Source organism: Kogia breviceps, chromosome 19 (assembly GCF_026419965.1).
Source record: "Kogia breviceps isolate mKogBre1 chromosome 19, mKogBre1 haplotype 1, whole genome shotgun sequence".
Taxonomy (NCBI): domain Eukaryota; kingdom Metazoa; phylum Chordata; class Mammalia; order Artiodactyla; family Physeteridae; genus Kogia; species Kogia breviceps.
Genome location: NC_081328.1, coordinates 47,129,815 through 47,156,993, shown reverse-complemented (window position 1 = coordinate 47,156,993; position 27,179 = coordinate 47,129,815). Strand labels below are relative to the sequence as shown.

The 27,179-nt window shown below is 43.7% G+C and overlaps 1 protein-coding gene across 3 annotated transcripts in view; it reads left to right on the top strand.

Annotated features, from left to right (window-relative positions):
* RPTOR (regulatory associated protein of MTOR complex 1) overlaps positions 1 to 27,179 on the top strand; it is a 337,818-nt gene that overhangs the window by 179,180 nt on the left and 131,459 nt on the right. For all 3 annotated transcript variants that reach the window (XM_059048339.2, XM_059048338.2, XM_067021425.1), the window contains one exon: positions 5,194 to 5,369. In XM_059048339.2, coding sequence (XP_058904322.1) covers positions 5,194 to 5,369 — 176 coding nt within the window. The remainder of the gene's footprint in view (positions 1 to 5,193; positions 5,370 to 27,179) is intronic.

Sequence of the window (27,179 nt, the reverse complement as noted above, 5' to 3'; positions counted from 1 at the left end):
AAAGGAAATCTCCAGACTCAGCTAGTTTCACTAGAGAATTCTACCAAATATTTAAAGAATTAACACCAGTTTTACAGTCTTTTCCAGAAAATAAAACAAGGAGGAAACACTTCCCAATTCATTTTATGAGGTCATTATTACCCTGATGCCAAAATGGATACACATAACAAAAGAAAAGAAAATAAGCTGCAGACCTCTATCTCTCACAAACTTAGATGCAAAAGGCCCCAACAAAATAATAGCAAATCAGTTCTAGCAATCCATAAAAAGAATTATGTTCTACGACTGAGTGAGATTTATTCCAGGTGTGCAAGTCTGGCTTAATATTCAAAAAAATCAATTAATGTAATCTATCATACCAACAGACTAAAGAAGAACAATCATATGATCATATCAGTTGACACAAAAAAAGCTTTTGACAAAATCCAACACCCTTTCATGATTTAAAAAAACCTAACAAACCAACTCTTAGCAAATGAGGGCTAGAGGGGAGCTTCTTCACCTTGATAAAGAACATCTGTAAACCTACAGCTGTCATCATCCTTAATGGTAAGAGACCACGTTTTCCCCCTAAGGTCGGGAACAAGGCAAGGCTGTCCATTCTCACCATTCTTACTCAACATAGTACCGGCAGTTCTAGCCAGCACAATAAGGTAAGAAAAGGACATCATCAGTCACTAGGGAAACAAATCAAAACTACACTGAGGTGCACTTCACATCCACTAGGATGGGTAGAATAAAAAAGATAGAAAATTACATGTCCTGGCCAGGATGTAGAGGAATTTGAACCCTCACACAGTGCTAGTGGGAAGGTAAAATGGTGCAGCCACCTTGGAATACAGTCTGGCAGTTCCTCAAATGTTAAACTTGGAGCTGCAGACGACCCAGCGGTTCCACTCCTATGTTTATACCCAGGAGACTTGAAAACGTGTCCACACAAAAATCTGTACACAGATGTTCACAGCAGCATTATTCACAGTAGCCCCCAATGGAAATTCTCTTCTTGATGTAAAGGATTGCAGAATTTTTTAGTATCTCCTTTTTTTTTAGTTATCTAAGAGTAATAGTGGAGAAATTTGTTTATAATTTCTAATTAAGCATCTTTACTGAGTTATAGAATGATTCTAGAACATTTTAGAAAATGATTGCTAACAACTAAATGGCTTTAAAATAGGGCTTCCCTGGTGGCACAGTGGTTGAGAGTCTGCTTGCTGATGCAGGGGACACGGGTTCATGCCCCCGGTCCGGGAAGATTCCCACATGCTGCAGAGCGGCTGGGCCCGTGAGCCATGGCCGCTGAGCCTACGCGTCCAGAGCCTGTGCTCCGCAACGGGAGAGGCCACAACAGTGAGAGGCCCGTGTACCGGAAAAACAAAACAAAACAAAATAGTGGACGGTCCATTTAGGCAAACTCTCGGGATAATCATACTCTTTTGCCGCCCTTAGGGGGAATATTGGGGGGGTTTCTCGGTACGAGTACAAGTCTTCCTCCAACAAAGATGACTCCTTCTGCTCTCTTGGCCTAGATTTCATAGTTCCCAGCAATAGGTACCACTTCTTTTTAAATTAGTATTTAATATTTTATATATATAGAATTATATAAATTATATATTAAAAAATTACTACTGCCACTTTGTATCTGCTATTTTTAGTACAGTATCTGTTGTTGATAGATGCTCCATTAACAACTTTGAAATGAGCTGGGTAAGCAATACCTGATTCCTTTACAGATCTCAGTCTCTCTCTGAACTTTGCAGAAATGTCCACTGTAAGTAGGTGTTATTGAGAATAAAAATTGCTTTAAGCTAGAACTAGAATTATTACCAAGTAGATGTTATTTTCAGAAAGTCTCTTGGTAAAGACTCCTCTGAAATTATCAGTGCCTTCATCTCTTTATCAAGATGTCTTGTATATGTATATGGAGAACAGAAGCAGCACAATGGCAGAGTTTCATTTAGAAAATGAGAGGTGTAGGTGCTCCCCCCTGCAACTCACCTCCAGCCGTGCTTCTGGAGCGAGTGGTTCCGGGCCTGTGTGAGCTGCGTGGCCAGCCTTCCCATGAGCTCTGAGTGCATGAGTGCCACATTGTCCACACGTGTGGAAGAGGTAGCAGATGTCTTTCTTGGATCCGGTTGTTGTGTATCGCATCTGAAGATTTTTCTGGATCCTTCCCAAATCCTCCAGAAGGCTCTAGTTAGCTTTTAATGATTAAAGTTTTCCTGGTGTTTGAGCCTCTAAGTTCTCCAGGAGAAGCCCCTTTGGGTAAAAGTGCATCTGCGGTGTGCCCTTCAGGGTGAGTGGTGGCTCCCAGCAGGACCTGTTCTCTTCTCAGCCTGGGTGACTTTGAAAAGTCCTCTGAATCACTAGTAGTTAGGTTTACATGCAAGCTGTTTCCAAAGACTAATTTTCAATTAAAAGGTCAATATCTTAGATAAAAACAAAACCAAAACAGTGTATTGGAAGTAGCTCATCTGTTGGGTTTTGTTTTGTTTTGTTTTGTTTTGTTTTGTTTTGTATTCCTGGGTTAGCAGCTTGAAAAATGAATCGTTGGTGGAATTGTTTGTCTTGAATGTCATTTAAAAAAAATGTTACTGGGCTTCCCTGGTGGCGCAGTGGTTGAGAATCCGCCTGCCGATGCAGGAGACACAGGTTCGTACCCTGGTCCGGGAAGATCCCACATGCCGCGGAGCGGCTGGGCCCGTGAACCATGGCCGCTGAGCCTGCGCGTCCGCAGCCTGTGCTCCACAATGGGAGAGGCCACAACAGTGAGAGGCCCGCATACCGCAAAAAAATAAAAATAAAAAATAAAAAATAAATTAAAAAAATTAAAAAATAAAAAAAATGTTACTGATTCTAATTAACCCCAGTGCAGAGCTGTCATGTGCCCAGTGGTGACGACAGGTCCCATATGAGTCTGAGGGGATTATTATTGTGTGTTACCACACTTCAGATTATCTGCAGCCACATTTAATGCTTTCTGCCAGTTTATACATCAGCATACTGCAAGGGGCTTGTTTAAGAACTAGAGGTTTCTATCAATGATCACTGTGAATTGGGAAATTTAGTTTCTAGTGGACTTACTTGGGATGAAGATGTTCCTGCGTCGTCTCCCTTTCTCCTTGTGCCTCCTCTGCCTCAGGTACTTTGAAAGGCTCTGGGCCAAATGCTCGTGGACCATGAGGTGCAGCCCAAGGCAGACCTAACACATAGGCACTTAGCAGATCGCTACCTGACAGCACCGCCCGGCTGTGTCGGGGCTGCGGGAGTGCTGCCTCCGCAGAGAACAGGGCACAGACGTCCTGACATCAGCAGAAGTGCCCTTAACCCACCGAGCACCCCACGTGGCTGCCAGGGCGTGGGAACCCGCCCCACCTCCGCCTCCCCGTGGGGGCCTGTGTCTAAGGCCGACTTGGGAGAAAGGTGGCGTTGGTGTGATGCACTGCTTCACTTCTGAGAGCCTGAGGCTGTAGAAGCTCAGTGACAGGCAACAGCAAAGATGGAAGGGCTGCAGCATTTGGGGGCTGTAGCCAGAGGACCTGCTCTTCGCTTCTCAGAAAGTAAATTTATCGTGGAAGCAGATTATAGACAGAGAAGTTAAAACTAGTAACCCATACCAACATTTAAGAATATTGAATCTCGGTTTTACGTAAATGACTGTTTCTTCCTAAATTGTTTGCTGTAATCATCACGTCTGTGCACAGTTGTGGTGAGGCTTGCAAGAAGCATGTGCATTGGCTTCAGTCCCAGGCCACCTCTCCAATGCCCCTTTCACTATTGAAGACTGTGCACTGTCTTCCCCTCCCGGAGCCTGACCCATTGCCAGTGTCATCCTCCCTCGCGGGCTGGGGAGGACGCACTTCCACAGAGCACGCGAGTCGAGACCACTTCCGGCAGCCTCCGCTGACTCTGACACATCTGCAGCCTCTGCGTCTTTCCGCATGACTCAGGTCTGATAAGCCTCAGACCCACACGGCACCCAGACCTGACATCTTTCCTAGCGTGTTGTCACAGCAGACCTGGAAACTAATTTCCTGTGTGGAGCAGGTTGCTTCACTGGTGCTATTTTAGATTGTAGAGCTGGAGCCAAGGGAAGGATTAAAAGTGATTCTGCCTTCCCTTTTCTCTGTGCTTAAAAAACCCACTCTGCTGATGGTTGTACAATGTGAGTGTACCTAACGCCACTGACCGTACAAATAAAATGGGTAAGATGGTAACTTTTATATTATGTATATTTTGCCACAATAAAAAACCCCTTCTTCTAGAAATTGCAGTTTTTATTTTTATTTAGTATTAAGTATACTCGAATTTGATTAGTATTCTGGGTTTATTATTCCTTCTATTAATAATCTTAAGAGGTTATTAATAGAAGTACAGCTTTTACTGCCTTCCATTTGAGAAGGTTTTATCAGCATTAATAACGACAACACTTTACATGTCATAATCAATGTTAGGTATATATGAGCAAACACAGCTTTGTGGGTATTTAACTTAAAAAGTTCACCAGGGACTGCTGTTTGGAAAAGACCCTGCAGAGCACTCATGTTAGTGTCACAGGTGTGTGGTATAGATTCAGGAGGGTCCGGATGGGATGAGAGAGTGGAAAACGGCCCTCAGGTCAGGACCAGCTTCCCGTACTCATGACTAGGACTCGCCCGGTGACCGGCAGTTCACGTCATTTCTTGGGGTCTCTGTTTCCTCATTGTAGAAGATTTTTTTAATTGGAAAGAAGACTTACCTCATGGGGATGTTGTAAAAAGCAAATGAAATAGCCAGTGTACAGTCATGCAGACATAAGGGATTATTAGTAAGGAGCAAAACCCGAGACACATAAACATTCTTTTCAAGTTGAGAAACAAATGAGCAGCCATCAGTGATTAAAATTATCCCTTCCTGCCCCATCTGCCCTCTTCAATGCCATCATCACCTGAAACCCCAGCACCTGGTCTTCATGGAGCCCCACCCCCTGGCATTTATAACCCAGGAGTCCTTAAGTAACAAGTGATTTGGGGCTGGAGCTTGTGGTCATCCCCAGGGAAGGATCCGGCAGCTGGGCCTCTCTCCAGAGGACTTGGCCAGGAACCCCCAGGCTTTAAGCCTAGGTTGATGGGTCCTTTCCTTCGTGTCACATTTCCGGCTCAGTCTCCAGTTGTGCATGACAGTTAAGCTGCTCTCTTCCTTCCTGTCCCCCTGCAGGTCGCTGCTATTAACCCAAACCACCCACTGGCCCAGATGCCTTTGCCCCCGTCCATGAAGAACTGCATTCAGCTGGCAGCCTGTGAGGCCAACGAGCTCCTGCCCATGATCCCCGACCTTCCGGCTGACCTATTCACGTCATGCCTCACCACGCCCATCAAAATCGCCCTGCGCTGGTAAGTGGCGCCCACCTTGAATCCCAGCGACCCCCCCCTGGGGTTTGCTGCAGGGACCCAAGGAATCTACCTGGGTCTTTTGGACCAGGTTACAGGCATGAGCTCAGTACCCCAGGTGGATGCTGGGGTTTTCTTCTCGGGGTTCAGGATGTGCTGTCCCCCGGGTCAGGTGCGTGCATGGTTTCCAGGAGCACCCTCTCCATTTCGTGGCTAACTGTGGCCGTGCCCTCAGATAGTACCAAGGTGGGTCATGCTGGAAAGTGGACTTTCTTTTTAAAAAAGAAAAGCCTTCATTAGTTATAGAATTCTTTGCTTGAGTTGAAGTAGAATCTTTCAATTTATTCTCAGCAGTAGAAAAATATAATGATTTTTTTTCCTACCGCCACTCTTTTGAGAAGTTAAGAGCTCTTGCGAATATGACTGAGGAAATGTGTGGAATATTCCAAGACAGTAGGACCTGCATTTAAGACCCTCCATCACTGGCAGGACTCACAATGGAATGTGTGTTCTTCTTGTCTCCAAATCCAGTTTTCTCCCCTAGACTGTCTTGCTCTCTTTTAATATCTACTTTTCCCTTTTATATTTTGCTGGAACCAGTATACATGGAGGTAAGTAGCTCTCAGTGAGGCACAGGTGGGACAGTGCAGCCGTGTGGGTTCACTGGACTCTGTGGAGGCGCCTTCCTCCGTTTTCTGCCAGTGTGTCCTAACAGCACAGAGGCACAGGGTCCTGCTTCCTTCCCCACAGCCCTGGAGAAAGTGGGGAGACAAGCAAGGACTCTGGGGGCAACGACACAGTGCTCAATCCCTCGGGAGGCCCCTCAGGTGACTACAGCCTGGGCGGGGGGGTCCTGTGGTTGCCTTGAGCTGCTGGCTGGATGAGAACTTGGCCTTGCAGCTTCACCTCTGTAGCAGCATCAGGTTGACCCACGGCACCTGAGTGAGGGCATCCACCTCCCACCTCAGCCCTCCCAAATCCCGGCTGTGAATCCCCCCAGGGAGAGGCCTCTTCTAACGTGCCTGATCCCTAAGGAGCTAGTGGAGGAGGTGTCCCCCAACTGCCGAGCTCACCACCCGACTCAGCCAACTCATACAGGGCCTGACCGGGGCCATTCCCCACTGCACCCCACAAAGCAGAGCACACGTGGCTAAAGCAGACTCCAAGGGAGAGAGCTGTTAGTCATCGTGAGAGGCAGGGCTGTTGTCATCAAGCACAATGCAGATGACGGGAGGTGAAGGGAGGATGATGCTGGCTGGTAACAGAGTGAGACTACGACCTGGGGATGTTGAAAAGAACCACATAGAGATACAGGTGAGAGGACTATGGTGTTTGAAACAAAGGACACAGTGGACCAGATTCCTAGGGGGAGGGGTGGCTGCAGTCTGACTTAGCATGTTGGGAGATTACAGCGAGGGGCTAGGCGCTGGGGAAAGCAGCAGGAGGAAAGAGACGGAAAACAGAAGAAAAGCAGGAGACACGCGAGAGATGGAAGCTCCCCCGTGGAGAGAGAAGGGGAACGTGGTAGAGCTGGAAATACCTGAAGGTGATGTGGACACATTCTTCAGAACTGGAGAAAGCTTGAAGGATCTGAGAGGCTAGGGCTGATGGGAAGGGAGGAGAGTGGGGACCCAACCTCTGGGTGAGGCTGAGGCTGCACGGCAGCCACACCCACACCGCCTCTGAGCATCACTCCTTTCTTCATGGCTGTGCTGCCCTTGACTGTAGGTCTTTTCATTCTTTCATTTATAAGTGAGTTTTTCTGTTGAACTCTCTGTACTCTGTGATTGCTGTTAGAAAAGGTTTATGGTGCCATTTAATGTGACCTCAGGAAGATCTCTGAAGCAGATGACTCAGGAAGTCATTCATTTTATTCATCGTCCAAGAAATAATTTACTAAATAACAACTGTATACTTAAAACCCATGGGTAAGCACTATAGGCGATACAAAGAAGCATACTGTCCTGAAAAATTTACGGTCTCGTTGAGGAGACAAGATGTGACCTGAAAACTCATTATCTAAATGGGTGCTTCATGCCAGGCAAAGAAATCTGAACATATCAGGCAATGCATGAGCAAGGACTAAATGGATCTGTGGCACCAAGGGCTATTTGTGTTTCCAGAGAACAGAGAAATCCCTAAGGACCAAGGTGATCAGGGAGGGCTTCTCAGAGGAGAGGAAAGTTGAGTCGGGGTCTGGGCAGACGGTGGGATTTGAAAGGGAGCAGAGAGCACCACAGGCAGGTGGCCCCCACTGCAAGAAACCGTCTCTGAGGAGCGAGAGTGGGTCAGTAGAGAGAAGACATCGTCCAGAGGGGTGGGGTGAGGTCGGAGTGTGGGCCGGCATCAAAGGGTGGGCCGCCTTGCTGTTAGGCCAAGGACTTTGGCTCCTCCTAGGACTGGTGAGGGAAGGTGTTTATATGGGGAAATGACTTAAGAATAGTGTTTAAGGAAGATAATCCATGTAAGGATGGGGAGACCTTGGTCAAGTGAGGCCTTTATCACAGCAGTGAGATCAGGATCCAACCTAAGTAGGAAGGTGGAAACGGCTGTAGACCCCTCGGCGGCAGGGCCCACAGACACACCCCAGAATCTGCGGTGCGACAGGCCTCATTCCCACTCATTTTCCTGCCCCTCCCTGTGGATTTCCTGCCCTTACTGCACCTTTGCACCCCGACTCCAGAACTGACAGTGCATACCAACTGTGCTCCACGACCCTGGGCTGGGTGCTGCAGCCGAGGGGGCTGTGAGTGGAGGGGTGGACTGGCGAGGGAAGAAGCAGGAAGAGCACAGACAGGGCCTCCTGCCCATGCCACTCCACACTCTGCTGCCAGCGCAGTGAGTTTATCTGTTTCTCCCCCGTGTTGCCGGCCCTGTCGTCCTCCACCAGGGGTCAGAAGGACGTGGTGTGCCTTCACTGTCAGCTGTGGGTCCCTGCCCTCAGGTCAGGGGTCAGGCAGTAGGCTTTCACTCCACCATGATGCGATGCATTGTCTTGGTACCTACCCAAAATCCTTTTTGGAGTTAGTATATAATTAACTTTTTTTAAAGTAATCATTTAGTAGGAAGCACAGTGAAAAATCAAACTAATACAGTTACCAGAGAATGGACTTTGAGGTCAGTACATCACGATTGTGGATGATGGTCGTCAGATAAGCACTGCCTGGAATGATTAAGCAGAGTCCCAGGTGGGTGGATCTTTTACAATTAACCACTTTCTGCATACTGAGGGATTGAAATGAGATCAAACATAACATTTCACTGAGTGTCCTTAGCCTGTGAATGGCAGTAAACCATATTCATGGGAAGAATTGTCAAGGGAATTCTGTACTTCTTTGTATTTTCTGAGTTAAAAAAAAAAAAAAAAGATACCAGCCTTTTTTTACATGAAGAAAGGAGACAGTTTGCCAGATAGTATTAATACTTACATTTTTAGGGTTAAGTTTTTTTTTTAATTTAAAAGTCAGTTTAATATTTTCCAGTGAAAAATGGGATATACATTCTTTGTAGAAAATTTACTAAAAAGTAAAAAGAAGGAAAAAAGTGTCCAAGATTTTACCATCATTACCACAATTAGTGTTAACTTTTTGGTTAGAAAGTCAGTCTTTTTTTCTGTGTATGTACATGTTTGCATTGATGTAATTAGACTAAATTTACAATTTCATATACTTAAACCTTAGCATAACAAACTTATTTATCCTTGACCGTTAGAAACTCTTAGTAAATGTTATTTGTAGTGATTGAATAATATTTCACTGTACTGATGTTCTGTGTTATTCAACCAAGTATAGGGCTTTAGGTTTTATGATTCAGGTAAGCTCAGAGTAGCTCTAGAATAGGGGTCCATGGGCTTTTTCTGTGAAGGGCCAGATAGTAAATAGTTTAGGCTTTGTGAGCCCAAGGGTCCCAGCTCTGTTGTCATAGCATGAAAGAGCCATAGAAAGTATGTAAACAAATGAGCATGACTGTGTTCCAATAAAATTATTTACAAAAACAGGCAATGGGCCACATTTGGCCTGGGAACCATAGTTTGCCATCCCCTGCTTTCGAGAATGGAGCCAGGCTTTTACCTGCAAATGACTGCTGCACTTACCTGTTGGTCAGTGAACCTGAACAATAAATAACCTAGGAAAAACCTTTGCTCAGGAAAGTTCCTGTATAACTGAGAGGATGGTTTTAACAAAACTGCACTCATGTAAGGCACAGTTGCTAAAGAAAGTTATATACCTTCTAAACTGATTACAGCCTTACTTTATATGTACAAAATATGTGTACATATATTTGATGGCGAGTATGCTTATAAATCTTATTTGATGATGAAGTAGTTATTGGAAGACATCATTCTGTGATTTTTGTTTCATTTTTGCCTCAATCTTAATCTTATTTTCAGAAACTGATAATTTTAGTAATTCTGAAGTGAGCGATTACATTACTCTCCCTGTAAATGATTTCCTTACTCACCCAAAATATGTTTTTTTCCTTAGGCTGTTTTCTGCTTACTAGATTGAGTGGCAGAATACCATCTTAAATTTATTATGGATATATTTGTGTGCTACTGAAATTATAACTCAGTGGTACTTAATTTGCTGTGGGACTTGCTGTAAAATAGATTGATGCCCATTGCACTGTGTGTCATGCAGTTGTATTGTCTGTTAATGAAAATGGCAGACATCATTTTGGATTGAATAGAGAGGTCCAGAAACATGTTTCCTTCCTTTCAATTAAATTGAGTAATCTCAAGGAGTTTAAATGTTAATGGCATAGTATTACCGAAAATTTGCCAGCACGGAAAGCCTTGTCTTCATCTTTGCCCAGAGAGAGAGGCAGCTGCACAGACACCCCGTCCTGCAGCTGCACTGTGAGACCCTGCATCGTCCATGCGGCTGAGCCCCGCGCTGTGTCCTGCTTGTCTCACTGCAGACGCTTCCTTTGCATTTTGTGACACTTCTGGCATTTGCTTTGTGTTTTATCTTGAAGATTCAACCAAGATTCAGTCAGAATTACTTTTGGAAACATAAATTCTTGCTGGTGTTTGATACTGGGGTTAACCATTTATTCTCTGTACAGTTTTCTAAAATACAACTTCTCTGCTAGAGAGCAAACTTTCTGCCTACGCATTTAATCAGTGCTTTCTGTTTTGTGATCTTTTTCAGTTTCTTGTAAAAACTGAATTAAAATGAAGTATCTTATGTTTGAAGGCAGACGATCTAGACACATTAGTGAATGAAATTGTCTTACCAGTTTACTTTGTAGTAATGTCGCACTTTGCATCATAAACCTTGGTGGTAGTAAACTTAATTTGGTATTTATTTAAACGGTTTTCTTATCTGGAGGCCCTCACAATGTGGCCATAACTGTTATCTGGTCCTGCTCCATAAACCCCAGGACAGTTTCAGGGTAATTTCCAGTCTTTCAGGTTATGTAATTTGTCATGTGCCCACTCTGAGGAAACTATTTTTTCTCCCCAAACTAGACATTTTTTCTCCCCAAACTAGACGATGTACTCTCAGTGTTCCTGTCTCTGACATACACTCAATTAAGATGAATATCATAATGTATTGTAATAGAGCTCCTTTAAAAAAAGGTTGACATGCAGAAACCTGATTTATGCTGCTAACAAATGAACTGAACCAGACAGAATGGCACAGGCTGCTGACTCCCTCCCCTGAGCCCAGTCCTCGGGCTGCCACAGGGGAGTAAGATTGATGGGTCCTACAGTGAGTCCACTCAGCGAGTCAGAAACGGTGTGGAGCCCTTGGGGATAGTTGAGACTGCTGGGGTGGGGAGTGGAACAGGTGAGGACCAGAAGGTGAAGCTGAGGGAAGGCCGAGGGTGGGCCCTTTGGTGTGCGCATTACTCTTTCCATCATTGCCCTGGACAGTGCAGCTTGCCCTGCTGTATCTGGGGCTTGGAAGGAAGGGAGGAAGGAAGGAGGGAAGGAGGGAAGGAGGGAAGGAGGGAAAGAAGGAAAGAAACAAGGTGTACCACCTCTCCTTTGTAGAAAAAGCTACACCTGTAAAAATCAGAAGCACTACACCACAGAAAAATAATTCAGAGTGAGGATAAACATACCCAAAGTGATAAGAGAGACTATTGGAAATAGGAAGAAGAAATAAGAAGGATTAGTTGGAGTTATGGATCATGAAAAATACAATTGACGAAGTAAAGAATTTAGGAGGTGGATTGAAAGGCAGCATTATGGGTATAACCAAAGGGCAAATTAGAGAGCTGGAAGGCTGGGTTGATTAATTCCCACCAAAGAGGTAGAGATGGAAAGAATGAGAGACCTGAAAGATAGAATTAAAGTTTGAATATCTGAGATATTGATCATGAAAAATAATTCTAGGTTTAGGCCTCACTATGTTAGAGGTAACCACCAAAAGAATGAAAATAGAATATATTATGTTCACAGGAGGAGAGAGGATTTCTTCTCTCCAAAAGAAGGTAGAAAAAGAAACAAAAGCATGGTAAATAGAAAATGTGAAATAAGGTGGCTGAAACAAGTTTTGAAATGTAAGTGATTATCTAATTGTTAGTTGAATTCACCTCAAAGGACAGTGATTCTCATGTTGGATAAAAATCATCATGATATAGCATGTATCACAGGATACATGTTTAAAACAAAATATTTGAAAGGTTGAAAATCAAAGGATGAAAGAAGAGAAATATGGAAACCAAAAGAAAGCTGGAGTGACAATTTTAATATGCATCAAAGAAAAATCTGAGATTAAAAAATATTGAAAGGACAAAGAAAAATTTTATTGTGGTAAAAAGAGCAGACGATCAAGAAGTTACACTGATCGTGGCTCTCTATGCATCAAACAATATGGCCTTGAAGTATGTAAGATGGGAACCAAAAGGACTCTGGGTAGAAATGGATACACCAGGAACATAGGTACTGAGACCAAGTACATAAAAAGTAAGAAAAATAGTTTAGATTTTAATAGCAGGACTAATTAGCTAGGTCTAATGTAGACATATAGGACCATGTACCTAACAAGCACAGAATACACATTACTTTTGAGCATAGGTGGACCATTCACAGCAAACAAACAAACAAACATAACTGTGTACCAGGTTCCAAAGGAAGCTTTAATAATCCCAAAGAATTGATACCATATAAACTCTATTCTCAGACCACCATGCAGTAGGGTTGGACCTCAGCAATGAAAGGGTAGCTTTTAAAATGTCTGAAAACTAAAAATCTTACTCTTAAAAAATAAAGTCCTTAAAGAGGAAATACTTTTTAAAAATTATGAAATACTCAAAGCTGAATAACAGTGAGAGCACAACTTTTCATGTCTGTGGGATGTAGCTAAAGCAGAAAACGAAGATTAAAAAAGAAAAGAAAAATCAAACGTTCACCTTAAGGAACCCAGGGGAAAATGCAGTAAACAAAAAGGAATATGAAGAAAGGCAGTCCTGAAGATGAAGGCATCCCTGAGCTGTTCATAGTGTCTCCACATCCAGAGCACCTCTGGGTAGTTTCTCCAGAATTCTCCCAGCAAGGAGGAGCAGCCCTAGGGCTCTACCACTCTTTATATAAATTCTGGACCAGCACTCTCATCCTCAGCTCCTCCTTCAAGTGAGTCCGGTACCTCAGTTTTCATTCTTTCTGAGATTTTACATTATGAGGGTGCTTACTTCTTTTTGGCTTTTCCCCTTTGAGGTTTAAGTCTTCCATTCTCTCTCTGCTTAGTCACCACAACTTGCCCAACTCTTAATTGGTTGAAATTTTAAATTATGGTAATAAAAGTAGCTTGATCTTGTTGAGCATTATGCTGTGCCATTACATGAATTAACCCATTCAGCCCCTGCAGGAAGCCTGTGTGGTGGCATGGCCTGCCTTCAGCCCTGCTTTCAGGAGGACGGGATTGAGGCTGCATGGTTGTGACTGGTAGAGCCAGGATTCAAACCCTGTCCTGACCCCAGCACTGACACTTGAGACTGTCTGTGTGATGATTGGCTTCTCCCATTTGCTGTATTTTCTCCCTGGTATTCTTTGTACATGTCTTACTCTTTTTCTTCCTCTTTGGAAGGAGTTGAGATCCAAGTGCATGTTTAATCCAGCATATTTAAGTGGAGTCATGGCATTTACTTAACTTGGTAAAGGCTGTACAGGGCTTTTCAGCAATGTGCTTAGTGGAGAAACTTGAGATGCCCTCCCTTTGACATTGGGAATAAAGCAAGCGTTCTCTCTGGTGCTACTTTAGGATTAGAAGTCCTGGTCATCAGTAAGACAAGATACGATATTTGTAATTATCTGTGTGCATTATGGATCATCTTTCATATTTCATTGATTCTAGGATGTACATTTTCACATCTGAACATATCTGAGATCCAGTACCATTTTTTGATAAATAATGTGCCTGTTTAATTGGCAGCACTTTTTCTTTCTTAGTGTACATGGAAATGCTTAGAAAAGCCCATGTCAAGGTGTGTGCTATAACCTTTCTCATTGCACTGTTTGTGAAATAACTGACTCAGGATTTATCACTAGGGGATCATGGGTAAAATATCATGTTTGCAAGAGGTAAAATTACTGAACTCTGTTTACACGTACCAAAAATAATCTCAAAATTTTAATGGTGTTTATAGATTTTAATTAGAAAAGTCTAAAATTTATGGTCTAAGCTTTCTCTGTAAGACCAGTAAAAGAGAAGCACATCAAACCCTAAGTATGTAGAAGAAAGGAATAAGAAAACAGCAAAAATAAATGAAATAGAAAATGCACCAGAGAAATATACAAAACCCATGAAAATAGATGATAGTTTTTGAAAAGTTCAGTAAAATTTTTAAACTCTAGCTAGAATGGTCAAGAAAAACAGAAAGAAGATATAAATCCCCTATTTCAGAAATGAGGGAGCATCACCACAGATCCAACAGACATTAAAAGGATAGTAAGGGAATCCTTTTATGTATGAAGGACTTGGTGCCAATAAATTCTATGTCTTAGGTGAACTGGATGAATTTCGTGAAAGACGCAGAATACTAAACCTGACACAAAAAGAAAAATAAAATGTGGATAGTTTATATCTCATAAAGAAACTGAATTCCCTAGTTAAAAGCCTCACAAAGAAAATTCCAAGCCCAGATATCTTTGCTAATGAATTCTAGCAAACATTTAAGAAAGAAATAATACCAACCCTTACACAAACTCTTTCAGAAAATAGAGGAAGGGGGAACATTTCCCATCCCATTCTAAGAGGCTGACTTTATCTTAAAAATCAAAGTCAGACAAAGACTCTGCAAGGGGGAAAAACAAAAGCTACAGGTCAAGATCTCTCATGAACACAGGTATAAAAATTCTTTGTTTTTCTTTACTTTATTTGTTTAAAACAATTTTTTTTTAATTTTTTGGCCGTGCCGCACGACATGCAGGATGTTAGCTCCCCGACCAGGGGTCAAACCTGCTCCGCCTGCAGTGGAAACACAGAGTCTTAACCACTGGACCACCAGGGAAGTCCCAACAGGTATAAAAATTCTTAACAAAATATTAGCAAATGAAGCCCAACAATATAGAGAGAAGATAAAATATTATGATCAAGTAAGGCTTATCTCAGGAATGCAAGGCTTAACGTGAAAATCAATCAGTGTAATTAATTACATTAGCAGAATAAAGGGGGAAACCTATATGATTATTTTAATAGATGCATAAAAAGAATTTGACAAAGCTCAGCACGGTTTTATGACAGACTGATTCAGCAAACTGCAAATAGAAGAGAACATTCTCAAGCTCATAAAAGGCATCTAAGAAAAACTTATAGCTAACATTGTAGTTGAAATGGTGAAAGACACTTTCCCCAGAAGACTGGAACAAGGCAAAGATGTTCACTCTCACCATTCCTTTCAACATCGTACTGGAAGTCATAGTCAGTGCAATAAGCTAGAAAAGAATAAAATGGCATTCAGACTGGCAAAGAAGTAAAAATCTCTTCATCGACAACATGATTATCTGCGTAGAAAATCATGAGAAGTCTACAAAAAAGTCACTGGAACTAATGCATTTTAGCAAGGTTCCAAGATATAAGATCAATACCCCCAAATCAGCTGCATTTCTATAAAGTAAAAACTAATAGTTGGAAATTGAAAATTTTAAAAATATATACTATTAACTATGGCATCAAAATTCTGGAATACTTGGGAGTGAATGTAACAAAATATATGCAAGATCTGTGCACAAAAACTATGAAACATTGCAGAGAGAAAGACCTAAATAAATGGAGAATTGGGCTTCCCTGGTGGCGCAGTGGTTGAAGAGTCCGCCTGCCAATGCAGGGGACGCGGGTTTGTGACCCGGTCTGGGAAGATCCCACATGCCGCGGAGCGGCTGGGCCCGTGAGCCATGGCCGCTGAGCCTGCGCGTCCGGAGCCTGTGCTCCGCAACAGGAGAGGCCACAACAGTGAGAGGCCCGCATACCGCAAAAAAAAAAATAAAAATGAAATAATAAGTGGAGAATTATACTGTGCTTATGGAGTAGAAAACTCAATATTTTAAAACTTTTATTCTACCCAAGTTGATCTATAGGTGCAGTGCAATATCCCGGTCAAAATTACACCTTTTTTTTTTTAGAAATTGATGTTGATTTTAAAGTTTATATAGAAATGCAAAGAGTCTAGCCAAAACAATTTTGAAAAACAGGCGTGTGGTTCTTTTCAAGATTTAATGTATACATATAGCTGATTCACTTTGTTATACAGCAGCAACTAACACAACAGTGTAAAGCAATTATACTCCAATAAAGATGTTTAAAAAAAAAAAAGAAATGTGTGTGAACAAACAACTCATGAAACGGGAACTTGAAGTGGCTATTAAAATTTTGGAAAAAAAAGATTTAATGTAAAGCTACAGTAATCAAGACTGTGGTATTGGTATAAGGATAGCCATGTAGATTAATGGAACAGAGTATGGAGTATGGAGCAGAATTAGACCCTCACATATATAATCAATGGATTTTGGACAGAGGTGCCAGATGATCCGGTGGAGAAGGGACTGTCTTTTCAACAAATGGTGCTGGAACAACTGGCTATCCATTCGGGAAAAACAAAAATAAAATCAAAACCCCAGCCCTTATTTTACACTAAGCAGAAAAATTAATTTCTGATCTTCTATATATAGAAGACAAAACTATAAAACTTACAGATGAAAACATAGGAGAAAATGTTCATGATTTCTTACATGTAACACAAATAGCACAAATCTTTAAAAATTGATATATTGAGGTTCATCAAAATAAAAACATCTGTTCTTTGATAGACACCGTTAAGAAAATAAAAAGACAAGCCACAAAGTAGTTGAAAAGATTTACAATACGTATCTGAGAATATATAAAGAACTGTATCTAGAATATATAAAGATCTGTAAAAACTCAATCATAAGAAGACGACCCAAATTTTAAATAAATGGCCAAATGATTGGAATAGACGCTTGACAAAAAGAGAGAGGAAGAACCGACAGACCCACGAAAGGTGCTCGCATGTTGGCCAGAATGTGGAGTAACTGGAACGCTCATACATTGCTGTGGGGATGAAAATAGTACAGCCACTTTAGAAAACAGTTTAGCCATTTTTAATAACTTTAAATATACACATAGCATACAACTCACCTATTCTCCTATGTATTTACCCAGGAGGAATGAAAACATGTGTCCACACTAAAATGTGCAATGTATGGTCATAGCTGTGTTCATGGTGTCCAAACCCTGGAAACAATCCAGAGAGATGTTCATCCATGGGTGAATGGAACAAATTTTGGGACATACACTTAGTCTGTTACTGCTTACCAATAAAAAGGAACAAGCTATCGATATAACATGAATGAGTCACTGCGTGAAAAAGATAAGCACAAAAGAGTACATAGTTTATCATTTTGTGAAGTTCTCAGAGTGAACTACAACAAGAGAAAGCAGATCTGGGCTTGCTGGAGCCAGATACAGGGATGAGATGGACAGCGCTTCTGGGGGTGGAAATGCCCTGTGTGGGAATTGTGGTGGTTGGTTGCACAGACATAACACATTTGTCAAATACTTCAAATTATAATCTGAAATGGGTGCATTTTATTGTATGCAAATTGTACCTCATTAAAGTTGATTTAAATGTTTTAAAATGCATAATATTGGGTGAAAAAATAATACTTTTTTGTAAATTAAATGCAGTATAAACAAGTTTGCACATATACTTGAAATATGGAAGGGCATACATTAAATAGATGTGAGTGCCTGTGGGGTATTGAGACAGGTTGAGGATGTAGGGAAGAAAATGGCAAAACAAAAGAGAAGGCTCACACATGATGATGATGTGTTCCACTAACTCGGGACTGTGAACAGCCTTCTGGACACCTAACATCTTAAAAAGTCACATATATGGGCTTCCCTGGTGGCGCAGTGGTAGAGAATCCGCCTGCCGATGCAGGGGACACGGGTTCGTGCCCCGGTCCGGGAAGATCCCACATGCCGCGGAGCGGCTGGGCCCGTGAGCCATGGCCGCTGAGCCTGTGCGTCCGGAGCCTGTGCTCCGCAACGGGAGAGGCCACAACAGTGAGAGGCCCGCGTACCACAAAAACCAAAAAAAAAAAAAAAAAAGTCACGTATATGAAACAGACTAGACAGACCACCCTTTGCAAGATACCAGGATTTTAAAATCATGTCTCCTTTTATTTCTTTTAAATATCAGGTGTCAGTGTTAAAGTGCTGTCCCAAGGCTCAATGTAATCAATAATGGTAAAAAGCTAAGAAATATAATGTTTACAGAGTTACTGTCTAAATATTGACCAATTTGACTAAATTTTAGGCACATAGGGCCTTTTGAAAATCATCTTATTTCCCTGAGAAAAAGTATTAAGTGAATTTTTTTTTTAAGGGCAGGTTACCTTTTTATTATTGTTCACGTTTGGGCTTGTTTATCTTCTAGTAATTTGCTGTTGGCTCACATTCTCCCTTCTCCTCCAGTGTTTACCTAACAAGAGTACGTGGAATGTATTATCTCAGACGGATCTCACTAGGCAGTTCAGTGAGTCCAAGAGTCTTTTGTGAGAGTTTGACCGAATCAGTATGTAATGTGTGTGGAAGACTCGAGGGGAGCAAGCGTGAACAGAATATTCTTTTAACATAACAGGAGTGTTCAGAAGAGAATAAAGATTATATGCAGTTCAGCTCACAGTGGAACTCTTACAGCCACCGAGTTATTAATATAGTTACAGGAAGTCAACTTTGGGTGAAATGATGCTTATAAAATAGTGTTCTGCCCTTGCCGGCCGGCCCCCCTCCCTCCCGGTCCTCCTCATGATCGTCGGCCAATGGAAGCAAAGTCGTGTGTCCTCTGCTGCTTTGATACCATCATCACTATGTTCCAAATTAGTTTTAATCCCTGTTTGGAATCATACGTGCAGAGCAACTGATTATATCACTTTTTATAAAACAATTACCTGTTAACTATTTGCTTATTTGTATCTTCTTAAACTTGTGGGCATTTTAACGGCACTTTGACTTCTTATCTGATTTGTGTGCCTAAGGATGCAAAATCAGTAACAGTAAATCACATTGCTTCAGAGACTGTTAATGTATACAGCTGCATACTTGACAGCACACTTTCATGACCCTTATGGACATAAAAAAGCAATCCTTTGATTGGTGCTGAACGAGGCGGCATATTGCATGAACCAATTTCATTCTCTTTTTACTTTTGCTGAGATGGAATTGATGGTCCCTCTTAAATAACATCACGTTTTGAAAACCAGAACAGTGTGACCACATAAAACCCATGCAGATGGTAGCATAGTGACCCCATCAGCGTCTAAAATAGTGTAAATTAAGCCACGAGATGTCAGCCTCTTCTCTTTTTTTTTTACTTCTTTATTTTACACCCTTTATTCTGAGCATTTAAACTGGATGCAGAGGCCATGTTAAGGCACTGAGAGTGGGCGTTAAACATCATTCTAGTGTTAACTATTGTCACCATGGTCATCAGAACAGCTTGTTTGCTTATCCTGAGATTGAATGGACTTGTGAAATAACTTCTTTTGAATATGTGTTCTGTTCAGTCAGCCTTATTAGAAGTACTAAAATTATAAAGATCTGTGAGACAGAGTCTGCTAAAGAGACACTTTTTATCAATGCTGCTCTTGGGGATGGAGAAGAGGATGAGGAGATTCCTCTGCTCGCCGCAGAGGCAGCCAGAATCTTGCTGGGGGGGGGGGGGGGTCATTGGTCCTGACCTCCTGTGACAAGTAAAGTCTGGCTCAAGTGAGGAGGAAGAGGCGCCTGAGCAGACAGTCACCGCCGGGCCATGTCTGGGCGATGGCAGGGCGTCCGGTGTGGCAGGGCCCCTGAGGACTGAGGAGGGGCAGGTGACCATGAAGTGGGAAGAGAGTGGAGCCATGGATGTGCAGCTTGAAGGTGGGTTGTTCTGTAGGACCTTGTTCCAGGGGTATGGTGCTGGGTCTGGGGTCCCGTCTCCAGAGCCAGTGAGACGGATCGATCTCTCCCCTCCAGGAGTGTGACGGCTGATTCAGGAGACGTGTATGTGGAAGGCGGCCATAGCAGTGGCCCTCTGGTGGGCGTGGGTGAGCTCAGGACACCTGGGCGCTCCCAGCTGGCCTCTCCCCAGCCCCACCCACCGCCCCAGTGGAGGGCAGCAGGATTTGTGGATGTGACTCATAAAGGCGTTTCAGGGCCTTCTGATAACCCCTCCTACTAAAAACAGACAAAAAGAAAGACCGAGGTAAACAAATGGGACTGGAATGGAGAGGTGGCTTTCCAGGTGGAGGAGATCTGAGGGCCTGGAGGGAAGGAAGAGGCGGGAGCTGGACTCTGTCGGGTGGGGCGGGCGGGTTCTTTGCCGTCTGGTGGAGGGTCTGTGGTTGTTGTCACTTTGTTTTGAGCATGGCACGTGAGGCTTGAACAGGTGCGTGAGATGGGAGGAAAGCTCGTCCCAGGGGAGTTGTTTCACTGGGGTCCATCACCATGGTTTGGATGCAGCTGAGGTTACTCATAGAGAATGTAAGCCGAGAGGAGGGCCAAGAACACAGCACCAGGTTCTGTGAGTCCTAATGTAGGAAGGAAGTTGGCGGGAGGGAGTGATCGGAGGGGCAGAGCGGAGAGGGCAGCCAGACCCCCACATCCTTCTGAGGACCCTTCAGGGTTGAGGATTGGGAGAGGCCTTGAAGTTGACAGTTAGGAGGTCCTTGGTCACCTTGGGCAGTTCTAGAGCCACTGGAGTGGCAGCCAGAAGGTATGGGGCTACCCTGAGAAAGGGGAGGCAACACAGGCATAAACTATGTTAAGGAAGTGAGGGGTAAAGTGGCAGAGGATCAGTTAGTTGCTTTTTTAGTGTTCTTGTTTTTAATAGGCAAACATTTGTAGACTGGAAGGTAGGTATCTTTTAGAGACGAAGCAATTGAGGCGGGCTGAGGTTGCCCCCTTCCTAGCAGTGGGGTTCGTCTGCTTCTTGAAGCCGTGAGGGCAGGTTTGGAAGAATCTCAATGGAGGGTAACGTCCCAAGGTCACTGACCTGACACCTAAACCAGAGCCCAGGAGTACAAGCAGGTAAAGTCAGCAAGCATGACTCAGTGAACACCCTCGTGTTGTGATTTCCAAGCTTCCTGCCTGGCTTGGGAGTCCAAGGACAGATTGTATATCAGACATTGCAAGGAACACAATTTACATTTAAAAGATAATTGGAAAATCAACCTGAATTCGCTCATTTGCTGCCAGAATACCAGGAATTGGCTCAGTTTCTCAGCAGTGCTCCTCCTCACCCCCACCCGCTGGGAACTGTTTTTCTGGTGGATTCAATACCATGAGAGCACGGAGAAGGCAGTGGAATGCTGGGCTTCCTTCCCTGCACCTGACCTGGCGTTGCCAGGCTCTGGTCTGCAGAGGAAACTTGCTTTGGCCCGGCACCTCTGCTTGTTCCCTGCACGGCCCTCAGACCAGCGATGTTATCATCGTGTCCACCTGCCTCTGAGTTAATGGGCACAGACTCACGGTTCATAAAGCAGCTGGAATATCTGGTTCTTATCAGGGTACTTAACTGACAAATGTCTTACAAGAATTAAAATCATGTCGATGCTATTAATGTTCAGAAACGTATTTGGGTGTTTTCTTTTCCTTGAGTATAAGTGGAGACATGAGTGCAGAAAAGCATGTAGGGAGAGCTTAGGTGTTAGAAGGGACAGGAGAGGATGGGGGTGGGGGGTACAAAGTCAGTCCAACCTTAAATATGAGACCTAAAAAGCAGGAGATTTAAATCTTGAGGAAGACAACTGCATAGACTGCAGCCCGAGACTAGACCTGGGCGGCTGGCATGCCAGCCGTGGTCCAGGCAGGAAGGAGAGACTTGGCTATAGCATTCCTGCAAGGCTGTTGGCCTTTGTTAATGAGCACAGGTTGGACCAAACCTGGACCTGAGATGTGCACACTTCTCATTTGTTTGCCGTTTAAGCTACTTCTCTGTTGCCTCTATTTTACCTGTTAGACAGGGATGTGCAGGCACTTCTGTCAGTTCTCTCCTGAGCCAGTGGCTGGACCACTCACCCTGCCTGGTGGCTCCCATTCCACCTGTGGCCTCCCCCGCACAGCTGAGGGAGTCTCTCTTTATAGGCTTTCATCTTACTACTTGTTCCCTCTTTTCTTCCTGCTTTCACTGCTTGAGTTTGAGACGATGCATTGAATTGTCTAGAGGAGCACAGTGGCACGTCATTTTTGAGTTTGGGTCTGGTGGCCTTAGTCCCCGTGGGAATGTTGTGGCACGTGGCTGCAGAGGTACGCTCTCACGCTTGGCCACATAACTGGCTGGGTAGTTTCAGAACCTTCTGAACCTCAGCTCTCTCCCCTGAAGTAGGAATATAATAGCAAACGAAGAAGCTGTCTGGACACAGAAGGTACTTCATAAATGACATTGTCCCTATCTTAATCTTCCTGGAGTCCCTGGAGATGCTGCCGGGCGGACCAGCCGATGGAGGAGTCATGGTTCGGCTCTCAGCTTCTGCCCTAAAACACCAAACCCGTTGCCTCATTTCCACGTCGTGTTCTTCTTCCCGGGAGTCATTTAGGAGTTCAACCTGGAAACTGAGTCAGAGAATGCGAATTTTTTAACAGGAAGAACTTCCCACGTTTAAAACACCTGGGGCTTATTACAGAGACTCCTTCTCGTGGTTTTTAAGCATGGGTTTTGCCATGCTATTGGCAGGCGGGAGGTGAGCTGCAGCTGAGAAGCGCCCGTTCTCTCCGGGGTTGGAGTGCGGCCTCACGCGCGATGGGAGCCTGGTGACCGAGTCTGAACTGACCAGGCGTGCACAACACTGAATTCACTGCTGACTGAATTTCTAAGCCAGCCTCCAGCTCTCAGGAGTCTCCTTGCAGGGAGAAGTCTACCAGTTACATAGGAAAGAAGAGAAATGAACGTCTGCGTTATTCCAGTAAAGTGTCTATAACTCTCTGGAGGGGTTTGTTTGTATCTTTTGATCACGGAAGGAGTGTGACACTGCACAGCTCATCTTGGTCTCCCATCCTGCTTAAAATTCCTTCCAGCCGATTTCTTCTCTCACTTGTATCTGGAGAAGAATCAGGGCTTGGCTTGGGGCCACCAGACGTGCCGGGACTTCAGAGTTCTGCAGTGACATCAGCTTCAGTCCCCTGTAATAGGGACTGACTGATTCTAAAATGATCCACACAGGTTGCTGTGTAGCTCACGGGCACTGCTGCTCTCAGCGTATCATGGGCTTATGTTTTTAAATAGGGTCGGCTCTTTTGAAGTTGTCACTTGAATGGTAAGTGGTATGGAATTTGGTGCTGCAGCGCCTGCCCTCCTCATTCACTGGGGCAGGGGTGGCCTCGGTTCGCCTGTATTTCCTCCATCCTTGTGCACACGGGCATGAATTGACCCCCAGAGTGAACTTTTAGATGTAGAGGAAAGATTGGGGGTCAAGGACATAGCTTCTTAATACAGAAAGGGCACATCAGGCAGCGAGAAGACTATAATAAGAATAAATACGGTGGAAGATTGTAATTTAAGCGGTGTTTGGCTCTTTAGTTTAAAAGAATCACTTAATTTTTACATAAATTGAACTTTCTGGGTCTGCCACAAGGCCATCCTATATCCTAGACAAGGACAAATGAGGGCCCAGCTGCTGTGTGTGAGAGTAAACAGGTGTGTTTACTGGGAAACACTCCCTTCAGCCATTTGGCCCTGTTTTCCCTTTATACTAGAGAACCTCGGTTCCCAGGGGACAGCAGCCTCCGCCACCACCTCTCAACCATTCCTCAGCACTGCCAGCACATGAAGACGCCTACTAAATCAGAACTGTGCAGCAGGGCTCACAGGGGGGATCCCTGGGTGAGAGGATTGGGGTTCTGTGTGTCCCGTGTGAAATTCTTGTTTTCTGTGGCTGCCTCTTCCTGACTGCCGGCTCCCTCCAGGCAGGTTTGTATGTGTTCACTCCTCAGCTTTGTCAGTAGGCAGCGTAAACACAGTCCTTGTTTTCAGTTTATCAGGTAAAATTACACCTTAAGATTTGAATCAGACTGAGGAGGCTGGAGCATGTGAGGTTGTCCTGGACAAGCTGGATTCTAACTTCTTTATCAGGTGAATTCCATGGAAACGGGGTCCGGAAAGTTTGGAAGAACTCCATGGAAGCTTGTTGTGTGTTCTGCATTTCTCCTGTGGTTGGGGGTCGTGAGTGTCACCTCTATGGAAGAGAGCTGCACTTTTAGGAGAGAGTGTTGGTTTTCTGCTTTTGCAGATCAGTGCAGGGGCTTTGCTGTCAGGACCCACTCTTAGTGACCATGGAGATGAGCTGGGCTGGGAGGGGCTGCGAGAAACAAACTGCTCAAGTTTTGAGAAATTAGATCTTTCCCTGGAATGTTTTCCTGACGTTGACTCATCAACGTAGGAACATCTGCTTTGACCTCTCTTTCTCTTTCTCTGTTTACTTTTCATTGCAGGACAGTTTTCAGCCATTCTAACAAAACAGTCAAGAGAATAATAAAACAAACCCCCTTGTACTCATAACCCAAATCTTACATTTGTTACTTGCTCTATCATTTTCTTCTTATAGCTATTTTTAGTAAATTACAGAAATTATGATATTTACCCTCCAATACTTAAATATGCGTTTTCTAAAAGACATTTTCCTTATGACAATTGTTTTGACCTTTTAACCTCTTCTGAACCAAAATGACAGCACCCTTGCAGAGTTAGCACTGTTCCCTTGAAAGTTCTTTCTGCTTTCACTGGGCAGGTACTTAAGGGACCCCTGGGATGTCTTCCAGGCTCTGGCCTTGGGAACAAGACAGACAGGATAGGCTCATTCGGACCATCATTCAGATGCTTGCCTCTTAAGCATCGAGGGCAGCTGAGACAGCTGGCTCCTCAACCTCATTTGTGTCTTGTCCTGGTTACTGGTCTAGAAGCTCCTGAGGAGAGTGAGCATTCTGTACATTTAAAAGTGGTAGCTATTTAAAGATTGTAAATTACAAAAGTCTCTTTTTCTACTTTTGTTTTTTTCTAATAATACACATGGCATACTTTTTAATTTAGTTACAAATACCAGATGATTGGCACACTGTTTCATGTGGATTTTTTTTTCTTTGTTTGCTTTTTTAACCTGCTACATTAAATGAAATGTCACAGAATTTGCTTGTCTTATTTTAACAGTGTATTGCCACTTTGAGCTGTTTCCCAAAATTTCTTTAAAAGCCTGACGTCTCTGGCAGTGCGCTTCATGTTGAGAAGGACTTGGTTAAAATAGTCTGATCTGTGAAGCTTCCGTGGCATCTCCATCCGTGGAGACGCCAGCGTCGGCCCATAAGAAGGACTCGGCCACACTTAGTACAGCCTCTGCTCAGAACGCAGCTACCCAAGGACTCCAGAAAGTGAGCGGCACCTTGGGGACTGAAATCAAACCGTGAATAACAGTCATAGTGGGGATCAGTTCTGCGTGTCTTTTCCTGCCCTGCGTCTCCCAGCTCTGACCCAGGTGCAGGCTAGACCTGCACAGGGGGTGCTGAGAGCAAGACCACTGGGGAAGCCCCTCTTTCTCACTGGAGGGGAGGGTCACCTGCCTGTGGGAGCGAGTGGAGGGCACACCCCCTCCACAAAGTACCAACCTGGAGCTCAATTCGGGAGCTCTCCGAATCTCTTTGTTCAAGATTCTTTTTAGAGCTCAGTCTCCAGCCCCCTTCCCTCCTGAGGTCAGAGGCTGCAGGTCAGCATGGGGCTGAAAGTTGCCTGCTGTTATCCAGTGTTGGTCTTTCTGGTGACCAGCCCCCACCCTGAGTCACCTTATCAGCATAAACTCAGGTGTGGTTACAAGGGGTTCCAGAAAGGAGATAGCATATGCTTTGTATCCTCAATGAAATTACAGAAAAATGATCTCTGAAAAAAAAAAAGAGAATAAATATTGAGATTGACAAAACAGTACATCAAGATGAAAAGAGAACTAGCAAAGAGAAAGTTTAAGAAATCAAATTTAATTCTGAAGTTTGTGACCTTAAAATTGGTCAGGAGTACAGGAAACAGAAAGCAGTAAAAACTAATGAGAAGCAAGAAAAATAAAACAATGAAGATTCAACATACAGATGATTATCCTTGAAATATGGAATAAAACAAATGGTAATAAAATAGTATGTAAACATAGGCCATATTTCAACAAGTATTGATAAAAGCTTTCTCATTCTCTTCATAAAGTTACCATGACTGAGGTACCAAGCCTGACAAATGCAGTGTGTATACACACACGCAGACACATAAACACACAGAGGCACACACATATGCGTACACAGACACACACTGCAGATGAGTTCAAAATGAAATATTAGCACTTAGAATCCTACCGTATAGTAAGAGAAGAATAAACTTTGGCCAAGTGAGATTCATTCCAGGACTGTTTTGATGACTTTCTATTAGGCTGCCTTTTTTTTTTTTTTTTTTTTTTTTTTTTGCTGTACGCGGACCTCTCACTGTTGTGGCCTCTCCCGTTGCGGAGCACAGGCTCCGGACACGCAGGCTCAGCGGCCATGGTTCACGGGCCCAGCCGCTCCGGGGCATGTGGGATCTTCCCGGACCGGGGCACGAACCCGTGTTCCCTGCATCGGCAGGCAGACTCCCAACCACTGCGCCACCAGGGAAGCCCTAGGCTGCCTATTAATATAATTCATCATCTTAATAGGTGAGGGAAGAATAGTTATTTGATAAAATTAAAAATGAATTTTAATAAAACCTTATAATGAAAATAGAAGAATACTTGCTTTACATAAGAGAAACCTTCTAAACTAGCAGCTATTATCATGCATTAATGCTAAGTGACTACAAATCAATACCATAAAAGTACAGGCTACCTCTGGGGAGGGGGCGGGAGCGGACACTGTGGCGGGGACACATGGGGCCTTTTAGATTTCGTAATGTGCTATTTCTTAATCTGTTTGGTGCTTATATTTACTTTATTGTTCCTTAAACTCACATCTGTATCTTATATACTCTTCATATATGGTATACTTCACAATTTCCTTTAAATTGTTACCCTTTTTATATATTAAAAATAGCCAGTAAGGAAATGTTGGGAAGGAAAGTAAATCTGATTCAGAGTAGCAGCAGTAACAATGACAAAACATAAACAAGGGGCTTCCCTGGTGGCACAGTGGTTAAGAATCTTCCTGCCAATGTAGAAGACATGGGTTCGAACCCTGATCTGGGAAGATCCCACATGCCGCGGAGCAACGAAGCCTGTGTGCCACAACTACTGAGCATGCGCTCTAGAGCCCATGAGCCACAACTACTGAGCCCGTGTGCCACAACTACTGAAGCCCGCGCACCTAG